Genomic DNA, 18510 nt, shown 5'->3' on the forward strand with positions numbered 1-18510 from the left:
CTATGTCTTCACGTTAACTTTGACAACACTATTAGGGGCAAACATTTCAAATATAATCAGTGCATCTTCTCCCCATTTGGTTTTTGGGTTGAGGGTTGCTTAAATAAGAAGCATCGGATGTTCTTCGGGAGCCCCGCGTAGCTCAATGTAGAAAGTGTGATGCCAGATCTTTTCCATATCGTCCCAATAGCTAGCAATTCCACTCTCTATAGGGTACTTCAAAGTAAGTCTGCCCCTTTTAGATTGGGCCTCAGCTCCAACATAAGCAACCTTGTGGCCCATACTAACCATGTTAGTGGGGTGCCTTGATCGACCAACCATACTGGGGAAGACAACCCTTGGAGCATCTGAGATAGCTAGTATAAACACCTAGAGGGGGAGTGAATAGGTGCACAAACAATTTATCGAAATACGGAAGCAATTCTTAACAAAATGAAATACGATCGAGGTATAGAGAGAGAGAGAGAGAATTGAACATAGGATTTATAGTGGTTCGGCTTATTCCAAGCCTACGTCCACTCTTCCGCACTGACAGCCCACCGGCTGGATTTCACTATGATCAAAAGAGAAGTTATAGCACAGCTTTGCCTTGATTCCACAAAGGTAGATGTTCTACCACACCTTCTCAAGGTTTCTCACAAATATAGACTCTCTTTTGTATACAAGTATTCGCTCAAAGGAATTGTCTAAACAAAAAGGAGCTTCAGACTTTGGAATTCATCTATCGCGCACACCTCGAACAACTAAGAACGTCTTCCTTATATACTCCTTTATGCCATCATGCCATCATACCCGTTGGCACTTACCAAAGGAATTCCTCCAATCTACCCATTAGACGGAATCAATTAGGAAGATTGTTCGAGCTATTAAAGGAACGTGTTGATAGCCCATCAATCCTGTTCGCCCATACAATCAGGATCTCGATTTCCATAAGTAAAACCTTCCAATAATATTTAGACAATCATCGAATCTTCAATCATTGAATCAATCTTGATCAATCAAAGGATTCTGTTACGTCTTCTCCAGCCATGAGATCTTCTCCAGATGATAAGGATAAATCCTGAACAAAACATCCAGTTCGGATAACCTTTCTTCAACGGATTAGAGACTCAATGAGGATAGACTTTGAGTCTTGAGTCTCGGCTGTCCGGAAGTCTTCGACTTTAAATAACAGAGTCCAGACCTTCGAGACTAGATCGATGGAAACGTTTTGTCAACTTCAAAACACTTCACGAGGATTTCTCCAACAATCTCCCCTTTTTTATGGTGACAAAACCTTCCTGCAAATTTGGATAACTTTGACTCGCAAAACATTTCTCAAACACATATGCATATCTTATAGAGATGAATGGCTAAAAGATTAACACTAGAATCTGCAACCACAGAAAATAGGTTAGTCTAGTATATAATAAAACCATCCATAAGATATCAATACTTGTTAATAGAAGCAATCAAGTCCAAGTCTAGTTCATTCTCATCCGGACACAAAACAAAGTCAAAGTCTGTCAAAAACAGCTTAAACAACACAATCCAACAAATAAATAAAAGTTTAATGAAAGTTTAATGATTGAAAGTTTGATCAAATCATGCATCTCTCCCCTTTTGTCATCATTAAAAAGGATGAGATGAAGTCAAGATTGCTTGGGAACGCAGACAAGCTGGAAATCTTCCATAGACTGAACGATGCCTTCCAGCCTTTTGAAGTCTTCCTTCAGCTGTGCAACCTCCTCACTCTTGGCATTGGCCTGATTCTGAATCGAGAGGGCTTGCATCTTATCATTCAATGTACAGGAAGAAGCTTGACTTTCATTCTTCAAATTTTGAACTTCGCATCCCAAGGCATAAATTTGACCTCTCATTTTCAAGAGAATATCCATGATTCTACGAAAATTTGCTCCATTATCAGTCTGAGTACTTGCTTCGGCTCGATCTGATGGAGTAAATGTAGACGATGGTAGATCAGCATAATCTCGCAGGTTTGGCGATGAAGCTTCATGACCTTCCTCTGGAAATTGAGATGCATAAACGTCCTCGGGTCCCGCAGCGAGCGACGGCGACTCCTTCACTTGCATCGGGATATGAAGACGTCACTCCTTTCTCCCCGATCTCCCCCTGTTTCCATGCCAACAGTGGAGAAGAGATTTCCTCGGTTCTCCTTCTTCTCTTCTTTCTTCTTCAGGTCTTTCTTCCTCTGCTTCTTGCTCTGCTTCTCTTTCTTCTTCTTCCTTCTCCTCTGCTTCTTTCGTCATTGGTTCAGATTCTTTCTGTGGAACCGGACGACTTAAATTCTTCAGAGCCATTGCAGAGATGGTGATGTCTTCATCATCATCTTCATCCTCAACGAGGAGAGCTCTTCTTCTCTTTGATGGAGCAACCATGGGCTCCTTCCATTTTCTCTTAGCAGCGAAGAGAGTTGATGAGATTTGGCAGAGTCTTCTCCTTGAATTTCTCCAATTCCTTGCTCAGTTCCTTCATACGCATTTTGGTCACCATTTTCAGTCCTACCACCATATGATCGCATGATCAAACACAAAAGATTTGCGGAGGCTGAATATTCAGATGTCTGAATAACTTCGTAACAAGGCTTGGGTAAGGGAGTTGACCTCTTTCTTCATCACCGCTCTATACATGTGAAACATAACAGTATGAGGGAGAGAAAACTTCTTTCCACAGAGGATAGCATACATCAACTTTGCCTCAGAGCTTGAAACGTCAGTTTTGGAAGTTGATTTCGACCGAAGGCAATTAATCACAATCTTGTGAAGCAAGATGTTGAATGCATTCATCCTTGAGTAGGTGATCTTCTCATCTATTCTCCCGTCCTTCACCGCTCAAGTGTGGCCCGAGCAATGGAAACTTTGATTGGTTGATATCTCGCCTCTCTCAATTTCTAACACATCTACCAAAGATGTCCATATCCACAACATAGTCCCGATCTTTAACGCTGAAAGAGAATCTATTTGCATCCAAAAGCTAAGATTTGAATAGAAATAAGCAAGCAATCCAAGATAGGCCTCGGTAGAGTCGAGCGAACTTTTCAAGTTGAAGAAAATTGAACTTTTCCCTCAAGTTCACTTTCACAAAGCATCCAAAAATCAAAGTCCACACTCCTAGGGTTTATTACCCCACGCTTCAGCAATTTCGAGTACGATCCTTTTGTTCCTTTGATCTGAACAAATCTCCCTTTTTCCTTGAATTTCAGCTGCAATACCCATTTTCGGTTGAAATAGACTGAACAGATTGTCATCGTCATTCCCATCTACAGATTCGGCCCCGATCACGAGGATCACTTGGGATATTCGCAAGGGTTTCCTCAGCCACCCCTTTACAAGCGATTCCCAAACTTTCCATTTTTCGCAGAAAGATATATTCGTTCTTATATCCTTTGTCTTTAAGAAAATCATCAACATAATTCAAAGGAGTATGAATTCCTTTTAAGGCACGATATAGCTTGTAAATAAAAGCGGGCTTTTGAACTCTTACGGATCTCGCATCCTCGATGATTTCTTCTTGATGCTGATGAACAACGCCTTGAGGACTAGATGGTGGAGAATGACGCTGCCAAGAATGTTGTGGGCTCGCTTGCTATTCTGGATTCTCTTCCTCCTCAGTAAGATCGAAGTTCGTAGGCCCCTCACTCATTTGCCATGGTCCCTTGCTTGCGATTCTCGACGACTTTCTTGAAGATGACATCTTTCTCAGTTTTTGGAAGATTCCTTGCTTGACTTTCCCAAGAAAGATGACAACTTTTTGAAGATTAAACAAAGAAACCAAACGGGAATGGAGGATCGATGCTTTCTAGGGTTTTTGAGAGTAAAGTGAAGAGGAATTGACAGTGCCCAATCGGTTAAAAAGAAAGATAAACAAACCGTCACAAAGGAAATAAAAAGATGCCTTTTCAAAATAACTGTCGTTTTCCGCAAAAATAGTCATTTAAAAAATAACTTCCTTTTTGAAAATGAAACGATGCAATATTTGCGTCGATTAAATATAGCAATAATTAAAACACAAATCGACGATCGTACCTTTTTAAGATTAAATTAGAGAGAGAAAGACTTACAGTCTGACGGTCGAGCCAAGACTGTAGATAAAGTCTTGTAAGCCTGAGTCTGAAAGTCTTTAGACTTTGATATCCTCATACCTCAATATGTTGAGTCTAGAACGTATAGATTCAAATTGATTTTTCTCCAACGGCTTTGTGAATATGTCCGCCAGTTGATTCTTTGAGTCAACAAATTGGATTGAAACATCTCCATTTTGAACATGGTCTCTAATAAAGTGATGTCGAATCTCTATGTGCTTTGCTCTTGAGTGGAGAATTGGATTTTTGGTGAGGTTGATAGCGCTGGTGTTGTCGCAATTAATCTCCGTGCATGAGTCTTCAATTTCAAAGTCTCTTAGCTGTTGTTTTATCCATAGAATTTGCGAACAGCAGCTTCCAAGAGCTACATACTCGCTTCTGTTGTTGAAAGAGACACAGTGCTTTGTTTCCTAGAAAACCAAGACACTATCTTGCTTCCAAGCAACTGGCAAGTTCCAGAAGTGCTCTTTCTATCAACTCTGCAACCGGCTAGATCTGCGTCTGAATATCCCATAAGATTAAAGTCTCCCTTCTTAGGATACCAAAGGCCGATGCTTGAAGTTGATGAAACATATTTAATAATACGCTTCGCAGCATTCAAATGAGATTCTTTTGGGTCTGATTGAAAACTAGCACAGATGCAAACACTCAACAAAATATCAGGTCTAGAGGCAGTAAGATAAAGAAGAGATCCGATGATACTCCTGTACAGCTTTTGATCGACTTTCTTCCCTTCTTCATCTTTGTCTATCTTCAAGGTACTTGACAGTGGTATGTCGGTCTTTTTGCACTTTTCCAGTCCAAACCTTTTGACAAGATCATTAACATATTTTTCTTGATAAATAAAAGTTCCTTCCTTCAATTGTTTTACTTGAAAACCAAGAAAGAATGTCAATTCTCCCATCATACTCATTTCAAACTCATCCTGCATAGACTTAGAAAATTTCTTGCACAGACTTTCATTAGTGGATCCAAAAATAATATCATCCACATATATTTGAACAAGTAAGAAACTTTTGTTTTCCTTCTTGATAAATAAAGTCGTATCTACTTTACCTTTGACAAAACCATTTTGTATTAAGAACTTACTTAATCTGTCCGTACCAAGCCCGAGGTGCTTGCTTTAAACCATACAAAGCCTTTTTCAGTCTGAAGACTGAGTCTAGCTTCTTTGGGTCTTCAAAACCTGGTGGTTGTTCCACATAGACTTCCTCATGGATAAATCCATTTAGGAAGGCGCTTTTGACGTCCATTTGGAATAACCTGAAATTTTTATAACAAGCAAATGCAAGTAATAGTCGAATAGCTTCTGACCTTGCCACTGGAGCGTAAGTCTCATCATAGTCTATTCCTTCTTCTTGCGTATATCCCTTGGCCACGAGTCTTGCTTTATTTCGTACGACTTTTCCTTTCTTGTTCATCTTGTTTCTGAACACCCATTTAGCTCCAATAACAGTTTTACCTTTTGGTTTGGATGTCAATTCCCAGACATCATTAATGCTGAACTGTCTAAGCTCTTCTTACATAGCTTCAATCCAGCTTTCATCGATAAGGCTTCTTCTATGCTCTTTGGTTTAATTTCAGAAACGAGTGCCACAAAGACTAGACTCTTTCTCGCCTTTTGGATCTGTGCGAATTCCTTCATCAATTTCGCCAATTATAAGATCTTTGGGATGACTGGACTTATGCTTCCAGTTACTTGTTGATTTATCTAATTGATGATCTCTTTCTTTATTTGGATCTTTACTAACAACCTGATGCTAGTTTTCCAGAGTCTGAGATGCTTCTTGAGTTGTAGACTTTGGAGGGTCTGGAGCAGGTTCAGACTCTTCTTGATGAGTCTGACTTGATTCATCTTGCGTTGAGTCTTGAAATTTGACATTCATTGACTCCTCCACAGACTGGCTCTTCTTGTTATAGACTCGTAGGCTTTGCTTGATGTAGAATATCCAAGGAAGATACTTTCATCTGATCTTTCTTCAAACTTACCAACTCGATCTTTTGCATTTTTCAATATAAAACATTTGCAACCAAATACATGAAAGTATGAAACAATAGGCTTTTTATCTTTGAATATCTCATAAGGGGTTTTCTTTATAATAGGTCTTAAGAAGACTCTATTAATGATATAGCATGCTGTTGAAACAGCTTCAGCCCAAAATCATGAAGAAATCTTACTTTCAATTAAAAGAGTTCTAGCCATTTCTTGAAGAGATCTATTCTTTCTTTCCACAACTCCATTTTGCTGAGGAGTATATGGAGAGGAGAACATATGCTTAAAGCCAGATTCATCACAGAATTTTGTAAAATATTGATTTTCAAATTCACCTCCATGATCTGTTCTTATACTAGAGATAACACATCCTTTTTCATTTTGAACATTTTTAGCAAATTTTTCAAAATACGAAAAGGTTTCGGACTTACTTGCAAGGAAATATACCCAAGTAAAATGGGAGTAATCATCAACAATTACTAGGCAATACTTCTTACCCCCAATACTTTGAGTTCTGGTTGGTCCGAAGAGATCCATATGTAGCAACTGTAATACATGATTAGTAGAGACATGATTTATTGGCTTAAATGAATTTCTTACCTACTTTCCCAGAATACATGGAGTGCATGAATCAGTCTTTTGGTATGGCAGTTTGGGTAGACCTCGAACAAGCTGCTTTGATGAGATTTTGGCTAATTGCTTCATGTTGACATGACCAAGCTTTTTGTGCCATAAGCTTGCTTCGTCTTGAATTGAGATAAGACATTGCGATTCATTTGGTTTCACATCCAGATAGATATTTCCATGTCTTCAACCCATGAAAGACTGAGTAGAGTCTTTACTGATTCCAGAACATGTTCCTTCTTGAAAGAAGATCTTGAAACTAGTATCACACAATTGACTAATGCTGAGAAGATTGTAATTGAGTCCTTCCACTAAGGAAACATTACTTATTGTGAGAGTTCCGATTTTCACGGTTCCAAATCCCACAATACTTCCTTTGTTGTTTCCTCCAAATGAAACTTTTCCACCGTTTACTTGAGCAAGCTTTATAAAGCAATTTGAGTCTCCTGTCATGTGTCTTGAACATCCACTGTCAAGATACCACTTTACCTGCTTCTTGACGGAGACCTGCATTTAAAATAAAATCTCAAGCTTTCTTTGGTACCCAAATTTTCTTGGGTCCTTTAGTGTTAGTAATATAAACAGTATTAGCCCATACTTTCTTAACAGGTTTCCATACCATAGTACACTCTTTTTCAAAGTGATCCGAACTGTTGCACTTTGAACATCTGAGAGCATTTCTACCTATAGGTTTTACAAAAACTTTCTTGAAATGATATTTGTAAGCCTCTTTCGAGGGTCTTTTCTTAATTCTTTCTTTTACTTTAGGAAAATCAATCAAGGGAATTGTTTATGCTGACATACCTAGACCAGACTTATTGAAGTAAGGTCTTTGAGCTGAAAGAATTTTTTCAAGTTTCTCGGATCCTATTGAAAATTTCTTTGAAATATTTGATAAGTCTGTTTTTAAAAGAGCATTTTCTTTTAAAAGATTATCTTCATTTTCTTTAAGAGTGGAAATAGTCAAGTCTAGACTTTTAACTCTTTCGCTAAAACATTTTCCTTTTGTTTTAGAGCTGAGTTTTCCTTTTTCAGTTCGGAAATTCTTTTGAGAGAAGTCTTAAGACTAAAACACAGTTCATCGATGTATTTAGAAACTTTGACAGGAATTTTAAAATTACTTGCCTCAAATTCACTATCTGAGTCTGATCCAAAGTCTGATCCAGAGTCTGAGTCTGATTGTGCCATCAGACATAGATTGGCATATTCATTATCACTTTCTTCACACTCGCATCACTCTAGGTTTCAGCTTTGAGAGCTTTTCGAAATTTTTCAGCTTTTCCTCTCTTCTTCTTCAGAAGATGACAGTTGGGTCTGATGTGTCCCTTTTTCTTACATTCAAAGCAGACTACATCTTTGTTCGGTTCTTCATCATCAACAGACTTGGTCTGCTGTCTTTGAAAGTTTTGTTTCTTTGAGTTGAACCTTCTTCCTTTTCTATTCAGTTTTCTGAATCTTCTTATCATGAGAGCAAGCTCCTCATCGTCCATATCATCTTCAAAATCTGTATCATCATAATCATCATTTGATTTTAATGCAATGGATTTCTTACCTTTTGGATCTTCGTCTTCATTGATCCGTTCCACTTCATAAGACTAAAGAGTTCCAATCAGCTCATCTACAGATAGTGGCATAATTCTTTCCGTCTCTCTTATCGAAGTCTTTATGTGATTCCAATCCTTGGAGAGTCCACGCAGTAGCTTGCTTACCTTCATGGGATCAGAAATTGGTTGACCTTGATTTTCAAGACCATTCACAATATCTGTAAAACGACTAAACATATCAGTTATAGATTCTCCAGGTTTTATTCCGAAGGCTTCGTATTGACCGAGAAGAATATTGATTCTTGTTTCCTTCACTCGGTCTGTTCCTTCATAGGTGATATGCAATCTGTCCCAAACTTCTTTTGCTGTAACACAAGAAGATATTCTATTATATTCAGTTGATGACAAAGCACAATATAAAGAGTAAATTGCTTTTACATCGAGTGCTTGTCTCTTGTTTATCTCTTCCTGAGTCATCCTGCTGTTCTCATCAGTTTCCTTCCCTCTTTCAGAGACTGACGCAGCTGTAGGAGTAATTCCTTTTTCTACAACGTCCCATTCCGAGGATCCTTTGATCGTAGGGAAAGCTTTCATCTTGTTTTTCCAGATGTTGTAATCCTTTCCATCGAAGTAGGGTGGTCTGGTATTGCTTTGCCCTTCCATCGGCCCTGGTGCTAGCATACTAGCCATGGATCTTTAACTCTGAAGTAAAACACTTCAAACAAAGTGAGTACACAGGCTCTGATACCAATTGAGATAGCTAGTATAAACACCTAGAGGGGGGTGAATAGGCGCACAAACAATTTATCGAAATACGGAAGCAATTCTTAACAAAATAAAATACGATCGAGGTATAGAGAGAGAGAGAATTGAACACAGGATTTATAGTGGTTCGGCTTATTCCAAGCCTACGTCCACTCTTCCGCACTGACAGTCCACCGGCTGGATTTCACTATGATCAAAAGAGAAGTTACAGCACAGCTTTGCCTTGATTCCACAAAGGTGTAGATGTTCTACCACACCTTCTCAAGGTTTCTCACAAATATAGACTCTCTTTTGTATACAAGTATTCGCTCAAAGGAATTGTCTAAACAAAAAGGAGCTTCAGACTTTGGAATTCATTTATCGCGCACACCTCGAACAACTAAGAACGTCTTCCTTATATACTCCTTTATGCCATCATACCCGTTGGCACTTACCAAAGGAATTCCTCCAATCTACCCGTTGGACGGAATCAATTAGGAAGATTGTTCGAGCTATTAAAGGAACGTGTTGATAGCCCATCAATCCCGTTCGCCCATACAATCAGATCTCGGTTTCCATAAGTAGAACCTTCCAATAATATTTAGACAATCATCGAATCTTCAATCATTGAATCAATCTTGATCAATCAAAGGATTCTGTTACGTCTTCTCCAGCCACGAGATCTTCTCCAGATGATAAGGATAAATCCTGAACAAAACATCCAGTTCTGGATAACCTTTCTTCAACGGATTAGAGACTGTCAATGAGGATAGACTTTGAGTCTTGAGTCTGGCTGTCCGGAAGTCTTCAGACTTTAAATAACAGAGTCTGCAGACCTTCAGACTAGACTGATGGAAACGTTTTGTCAACTTCAAAACACTTCACGAGGATTTCTCCAACAGCATCATCTCCAACAAAACCAACCTGTCAAATTCAGCACATATACCACCATGCACTCGAGGAAAGCCCATAGCAATGGACTGGTGTATCGATATTCTCACCTTGACCATGCCAAATCCATTATCAACAATGAGAGGCTGAACCTCATCTGCGTCCGCCATCTCCTTATGCTAATCAAAGGAAAAACTCTACATGATTAATACAGGTAAATATCAATGTCCAAGTAAGATCCACGTAGGTAAGTTCTAATGGATCCATGGTTACGTTTTATCATAGAAATACATGGGGATAATACATAGCCGTATAATGAACTACATTAAACGATCCAACAAAGCTAATTGAATAAAGCTTTTATGGAGATACCAAGATAAATCAAGAGATCTAAGCCCAAAACCAAGAACAAAGATACCTTCAGTAGCTTTTTAATTTCAGAAAAATTAAAGCCTTAAGGATATATTTTCAATTACGCAGGCTCCATCCCTCACTATCCAACAACAAAGAGAAACTCAAGAATTTTTGAAGAAATCTTTAACTACCATAACAATATGGGAAAAAGGATAACAGAGAGTGACGAGAATCTGAAAAAGATATTTACGAACTTTTCAACCCATTACGTAGCCGAGTTCAACAATCATGCTTTAATTGTTGATCACGCTTAACTCGAAACACCACAGCAGCTCGCACACCAACTATTCATGAAAGGAATCTCCTCTCGATGCCTTGAAAAAGATTAAGCTAAATCATCCCAATTTCCTCTCTTGGTCTCGCACAATCCGTTGATTCTGGGAAAGCTCCACACGCGTTTAACAATCGGCAAGCCATCACCCAGTCAGATTTGGTCAAATTCAATGGCAAACCGCCTAAATAAGTTCCTAAGCCTCTAAAATTCGAAGGTTAACACGGCCGTGCAATCGGTCAAGACAGACAAGGGAACGAAACCCAACTTTGAATTACATATAAAAGGGTCAAAATCCATTCGATTCACCGTTTCATTCTCCGATTCAGAACTGAACAACAAAATCCAAAACAGAAGCAGGAGACAAGCTTCGGTTGAGAGTTCAGACACGCCCAACGACATAATCATTTGAGTGTCATCCACGGTAAGAAAGGTTCTAGAGTCTTACGTGTTGTATTATTAAAGATTCGTGACTGTATACCATTTATTTGCGTGTTATCTTAGGTTTTAAATTTATTACAAAGCGAAAGTTAATGGAAAACAATATGATATATATATATATATATCATAGACGGCCTTCTTAGAAAAGTTTACATGTCTAGTGACCAATTTCTAGAGCAGCAAAAATAAATAAACACCCCAATAGAGGAAACATAAGATTGATATTCAAACAAAAATGTGAAGCTAAATAAAATTAAAATACTCGGACAAAACTTTCAATTGAGAATAGGAAGAATTAAATAAGTCCCGCCGGAATTAAATATAGAAAAATCAAATAACCATAGTCCCATCAAATACATCTCTTAAACTATGATGAATCCATCATTGGTACAGTAAAAACAAGTCTTTGCAAAGGATCAATACATTTTGACTGTTACCCTAATTTATCAGTTTCTCTTAAGGATAAAAATATTCTTTAAGCCCTCACACTCCAAATCAAAACCCATAATTACAAAGTAGCAGATGAATCCATTCCTCTAACTCTTGTCTATAGAATCCATTACAAAGCTACGACCTCTGCCTTCGGATACTTGGCTAGTATTCTTCAAAGACAACTTCCCAAGACAAAGCCTACCAAACTAGTTTAACTTCTGGTGGGATTTCTTTGGTCTTTTGCACATTATACTACATCCCACAATTAGTCGATGATACAAAATATTTCGGAAACACTTTGTACCAACCCAACATGATTTAAGGTTCCAATGCCTTATGCATTTTTTCATAATATTCAAAATCTCATGGGTAACAGTCTGGGAGTTCGAATACAATACATCCTCCAGCTTAGTACCTGTACTTGTCCGAAAATACAAGACAAAATGGTGGGACAGATTCAAACGCCTTGAACAAGGATCCGAGACTGCGGTTAAGACATGGTTAAATAGCAAAAAAAAAAAAAAAAATCAAATAACCACAGTCCCATCAAATGCATCTTTTCTACAAGAAAAATTCATTGCAAGTGTAGCACCGGCTGCAATCCAGAGCAAGGAGGAAAAGGCCCAGCGTTGAGATCCCCAAGGGTTAAATTGACTTAAGAAAAGACTTGTTTTTCATACAACCATTCCAACTGATGCTTAGATAATTATAGTAAAATCACCGAAACATATCAATCTAATTAGCTAGATCATCAACACACACTTAGAATCCAAGGAAACATTTAAAGTACAAGATCAATAGGGAAATTCACATTAGCAATTCATACATGGGGCACGACAGTATTAATTCTAACTCAACAATTTTGGGCATATTTTGAATTGAAATTCGATGGAATTATCATAAATTTTCGTCGGGAATTAGGATTAAAAGCGAAAGGACCAGCGTTGAGATCCCCAAGGGTCAAAACATGTAATTTCCCATGCTGTCATTCTGGGTAATTTGATTTTCTAGGTTTTGACCGAAGAAAATAGGATTGATGTCACAAGAAATCTCAACACATATGACAAATTTAAGTAAAACTAACTCTTTTTTTTTTATCATAGAAAACTCCAAAATTCATACAAAATCAAGGTGCAAAATTGTATGTGATTTTTAAATGCTAATGTCTTGGATCGAAGTAATTTCTCTTACCCAAGGTCATATCGTCGCTACAGATTTTTATTTGAGACGGTATTCATTTCATGATCTTATTTAATAAAATCAGGACACTTTAGACAGATCTTGATATGAGATTCACATAATCCTTGATGTCCTAATATGACACGAAGTCCATTTGGCCCTGTTTGAGACAAGCGCTTCCTCCCTCCCGCTCACTCATCAATTCCAGAGAGAGACGAGACTGCTCTCTTGCCCTTTCCTCATCTCTTTGGATTCGGTAATGGCGACGTCCTTGATGGCAAGGCCAGTTCCGGCGACCCGATCGCGGCCGGCGGCGGCGGCATTGGAGATGGCGACAGGCGTGGAGGCCTTGTCGAGCTTCGACCGCATGGGCCTGAGCGATGATGTTCTCCGTGGAATCTACAGCCACGGGTTCGACAAGCCCTCAGCGATTCAACAGCGAGCCGTGGTGCCGATTGTCCGAGGCCAAGACGTGATCGCTCAGGCGCAATCCGGCACGGGCAAGACCTCCACGTTTGCCCTCGCGTCTTGCCAAATCGTGGACACCTCCACAAGAGAGTACGCGATTCTCTTCTTGAGCGAAGACCCTTCTGTCCCTATCGGTTTTCTAGTGGAATTAGGTTGAGGTATGTTATGCGTTTTGCTTTGTAGGGTAAGATGAGTCAATAACATTATAGAGCTCAAACTATGACACCAAAGATTATTTTAAAAAAATAAAAATAAAAATTGGCGAACCCTCTCTCTCTCGAATTTCTGGCGTAACAAAATCCAATCGCTCTGAGAGGAAGAATTTTTGGTTTTCGACCTCGTTAACTCAACAATTTGAGATGTTCTGATGTTGAGGCAGAGGGATGCTGGCTTTTAGTTTTACCATCACCCTCGGATGGCCCTAAAAGAAGTTCAAGCCTTAGTCTAAGGAATTTGTTCGTGAACTTTGTTTTGAGAAGCTTTCTTTGGAATTAAGCGTAGCCTGAGTTTATGCACTTATTCAGGTTATATATGTATATTATATCGGAATGTTTAAGTGGGTCCTCTTAACTAGATATGTTTTAACATGGCGGCCTTGTTATACTCCCGAAGCCTTCGGATCCCAAGGCCCCCCTTGTCTTTTGGGCAACAAACATCCTCCCAGGAGACCTTTGCACCCCCTCTTCCCAACTCCGGGCCTTTCCATAGGAATTGTCTAAGTATTCGTTCAATTTGATCCCTTATTATTATTATTATTAAAATTCATAACTAAAAATGAGGGAAATTAACTATTTGGAATAAAGATAATATCTAATTCAATTCGGGTATTAAATTGTGTCAATTCCTAATTTCAGTTAGAATCTTATCTTGAATATTATAGAATCTACATAGACATGCAATGTTACCGAATAGAGCTAATTAATCTACAAGCAATCTTTTTTTCTTTTTTAATTTTCAGATAAGGACAACCAAGACAATCACCCAAATTACAAAATATCAACGAATTGCCAAAGATATCATCCATAATTCAAATTAGAGAATAATATCTAATTAACTTAATTATTCCGCTGATAAAATCGATAAATTGATCTTAAATCTTAAAGATCAAAATTTCAATTCTAAAGATTACCGCACAATTAATTATACCATATGAAGCCTTGTAGATAGAATTAAAAAAAAAAAACAAATATAACATGGCAACAATTTTAAAGATTACCGTGCTATTAATTATTCCTCTTTGCCACCCCATTCTACTTAGACGAATAGGGCGTTGTTTTTTTTTGGCTTGCAGTGCAATTCATCCCATAGAATTGATCAAATTTCTCTAAATGGAATTCTCTTCTGTTGTTAATCCGCAAAATTTTGATTTTCTTATCAAACTGATTTTCGACCGTAGCTTTGAATTTCAAACACATCATCTTTCTTCTACAAGAAATATATCCACACATATACGGAACAATCTTGAGAAAAGAAACATAAAGCCTTGATTTTCCACACGATGCTAGAAGTGTAGGACCAAACACGTCATTGTAGATCAAATCCAAAATTCCTTTAACTATCCTTCTTATGGATTCAAAAGATACTCGATTCTATTTCTCATGTTGACGATGTTCACAAAATCCAAAGCCCGTAAAATAACTTGGGTTTCCATCCACCATCTTCTTTAAGGTAAGGTTCATTAGCCATTTCTCACTGATATGACCCAATCTTCGATGTTATAGCATCGAAACATCTTCTCCCACCTGCTCCATGATATAAGTCTCCCCACTGATAATTGTACTTCCCAACAATTTCCACATATGTTTTTGTAAAAGTCAAAGAGTGCAATAAGTCGGACTGAAAATTTCAGTTTCTAGAATGTCACCGCAACTTTGTGATGATAACTAGAAATAGCAAATGAGCTTTCTATTTTCGGAAAATTTTTGTCAATCTAGATTGAAGCGTGATGAACGCTTTTCATAATGACACCGACTCTAGGTTTACAAAAGTCGAAGAACAAGTAAAGGTCAAGCTGGAAGTCCAAAATCTAAGGACAAAAACGGAAGACTGAAGGAGGATTGTAAGGACCAAACAAACATTCGTATTTTATGAAAATTTTATGTGGTCTAGATCTGGATGTGATGAACAAATTTCATGAGCCATCGACTCCAAGACCGCATCACAAAAAATTACAAAAATTGACAAACTACCAATGTATATCAGAAACAGAGCTACAAGGAGAGCTTATCAGTTTTCCAGATTCTTATCATATATTTCGAAGCAAGTTTCATCTAATAAATGATGTTGAATCGAAGCTCATAATATATCAAATCGAAGATTAAAGCATGCTTTGCAAATGTCGACATCACATTTTCATGAGATATGGTCATATAATAGCTCATATGCTCGATCAAAGCTTTCTGGTCTAGAAAGCATACAAACGTTTCTGAACAAGTAATCAATCCAGGCCATTCTTTCATCATTCCTAGCCATTTCTAGCAAGTCCTAGCCCGAAATCCTCATAAATGATCCTTGAATCGTTATGGACGGATCTTGCTTCATCAGGCATATTTTAAGAGTTCTAGGGAACACTTACCTTTAGCATGATCAATCTCGAGCTCAATAGAGCTATTTGCCACCAATGATCTTCATAATGGGACCGAGAATGGCTCCTTAAATTTGAATCAATCGCACAAAAAGAGATGTGAGAACAAGTTCGATTGGGCTTAAAATGAACAATCGAAGAAGATTAAGGAATTGGAGTAGGTCCTATGAAGATCCAAGCTAGGTTCGACCACCAAAACTTTAGCGACTCGTCGAGGATTGGGGTCACAAGGATCAGAATGCCAGTGGACCATCATCGACTGTCAGAGGAAGATCTAGAACCACCCGATGGACTCACTGGCATGAAGCACGGGCGTGGGGGCAAGAGAGAAAGCGCGTTGGATCGGTGGTCTTTGAGAAGGGACATCGGTGTTGAGTGTTGCGACCGACGAGGGAGTGGGCCGGAGATTGTCAATGATGCGGTGGATCGCCGATACAAGGCAGTTCTGGTGGACAAAAAGTAAGGCTTTGGCCACTTGCTTAGTCCAGAGAGAGAGAGAGAGAGTGCGTGCGTGCGTGTGTTTGAGAATGAACCCCTCAATTCAAGTTTTAGAGGGAAAATGTTTATATACTCCCCTTAAGACGCAATCCTAGCCTTTTGTTTGATCTAAAGACTCTAAATGAGCCTTCCTAATTGAGCAATCTTCTCATTGGCTTAGTTGTGATTACTTTGATAGATGACTTGTCATTTTGTATAGCCAAGTTAAAGTAATAAATGAATGGTCAAGATTGCTTCCTCATTGGATGACTAACCAAGGCTTTTTAGAAATTTCATTCTTCAAGGGCAATTTTTATTTTTTATTTTTTGTAGAAAAGGACGGTGGTATTCATATAATAGGAACCTTACAACCTAAGGCTAAAGCGTCCGCATAAACAAGGTCTAACGGAATAAAAGGTGGGAAAATGGACCAGTTGTGGGCTGAGGTATCGTTCTCTTGGACTTTTGCAGCCAGGTTTGCGACCGTGTTCGCCTCACACCTGCAGTGTCGCAGACTGAGGTTAGGGAAAAGGGAAAGCAAAGCGGTTGCCTCTGCAAATAGGGGTCAAGTTTCCCACAACAGCAATCTCCCATCTCTCACAGTGTTGACGAGGGTGATGCAATCTGATCGATCAAGAGATGTTCGCAGCTCAGGCCTTGCTGCAGTAGTTGGTGAAGAGTGAAGGTGAGTGCCTAGATGTCCGCCCGTAGAGCCGAAGCAGCTAGAAATCTTTTGGAGAAAATATCTATAAGTCAACCATGATGATCTCTACAAACACAGGCCATAGAGCCTTCTGTGCTTCTGGGCTGATAAGCTCCGTCAATATTGCATTTCAAGGTTCCTGAATCTGGTGGCCTTCATAGTTGTGCAGGATTCAAATTAGATTGCCTTGATCGCAAATGGTTTTGAGTAGAGATCTGATATATTTTGGTTTGTACGATAGTAGCCTCCACTGCTAGGGTTGGATCCGGTTGTTAACAACGGAAGATGAAGCTATTCCGCATTCTCCAGATCTTCCATAAGACATTGCTAAGGTTTCCAATCCAGGTAAGATTTTAGGTGTTGTAACCCTCTCTGTTAGCCATGCAGTTAATCGTTGAACTGTATGAGGCGACGGTTTCATGTTGATTTGTGGGCAGGCCCAAACAGCCCTAGTCCATGAATAGAATAGGAATAGATGCTCTAGGGTTTCTGGAGCGTGTTGGTGATAGAGTTTACATAAGGGATCTATGATAATGTGTCATTGAAATAAATTTGCTCTGGTTGCGAGTGCATTTTGGCAAATAGACCATAGGAAGGTTCGAATTTTCGATGCTATTTTCATTGTCCAGATTCTTCGCCATAATATCCTGGGGTTCTAGTAAGAAGTTGGTGCGATGTTACTGGTGTGGTTGCTTGTAGTCTTGGTGAGAGCATGGTAGTTGCTTTTCACAGTGTACCTACCATTTTTCGTGGCCGTCCAGACTAATTGATCTTTTGCATAGAGAGGTCTTATTGGGATGGTAAGAATTTCTTCTATGGCCTGATCATCTAAAAACCGGTAGAGCAGAGGGATGTTCCAAGTGTGGTGGATATGATCAATGAGATTAGCCACCATCACTGGTTCTGCTCTTGTCGTAGGTCCACCAAGAATCCCCATAGGTCACCACCTATCTTCACAGATTCTGATCATTTTCCCATCACCAACTGACCATCTCATGTGTGGTATAATTGCATCTCTACTGATCAGAATGCTCTGCCAACCCCAGGATGGCCGAGTTCCTCTATCCGCTGACCGAAAGTCCTTTGCATGATAATACAGTCCTTTGAAGATTTGACTCCATAAAGACTAAGGCTACTCTAGTAATCGACAGGCTTGCTTCCCAAACATAGCCCTGTTAAATTCTATTATATCATGGAATCCTAGGCCTCCATTGTCCTTGCTACTCTTTAGAACTTCCCATTTCTGCCAATGAATTCCTGCTTTTTTATGATCATTCCGCCACCAAAATCTAGTAATACGCTTTTCAATTGATTTGCAAAGAGACAGGGGAAGTTTAGAGATTGACATGGCGTAATGTGGAAATGCCTATACAACAGATTTAATAAGAATTTCCTTACCACCTTTGGAGATTAATTTTTCTTTCCAGCCCTCCAATTTTGCATTTACTCTCCCTAAAATCCAAGAAAGCATCTCTCTTTTTGAGCGGCCCCAATCAAATGGCATGCCCAAATATTTTCCATACCATTGTAGCACAGGCGTTCTAAACTCACACGCCAAATTTTCCTGTAGACTCAAAGGGCAATGCTTGCTAAAAGCATTCCAGATTTGTTGCGGTTCACGACCTATCCCATGGCCACACTACTGATTCAATATGTTAGCAAGG

The 18510-nt window shown here is 39.0% G+C and overlaps 1 protein-coding gene and 1 pseudogene across 1 annotated transcript; one reads left to right on the top strand and one right to left on the bottom strand.

The window, feature by feature from the left end:
• On the bottom strand, positions 1 to 10047 carry LOC104446215 (annotated as a pseudogene).
• Positions 10048 to 12873: 2826 nt separating this feature from the next.
• LOC104446216 (eukaryotic initiation factor 4A-III homolog A-like) lies at positions 12874 to 13239 on the top strand. The gene has a single exon (XM_010060101.2). It carries the CDS (start codon positions 12874 to 12876, stop codon positions 13237 to 13239), a length of 366 nt encoding a protein of 121 aa, XP_010058403.2.
• The last annotated feature ends 5271 nt before the right edge of the window (positions 13240 to 18510 follow it).

This window comes from Eucalyptus grandis, chromosome 5, assembly GCF_016545825.1.
Source record: "Eucalyptus grandis isolate ANBG69807.140 chromosome 5, ASM1654582v1, whole genome shotgun sequence".
Classification (NCBI taxonomy): domain Eukaryota; kingdom Viridiplantae; phylum Streptophyta; class Magnoliopsida; order Myrtales; family Myrtaceae; genus Eucalyptus; species Eucalyptus grandis.

Bases quoted from the DNA above. Each gene is read 5' to 3' on its own strand.
- LOC104446216 (XM_010060101.2), top strand. From the start codon at position 12,874: ATGGCGACGTCCTTGATGGCAAGGCCAGTTCCGGCGACCCGATCGCGG.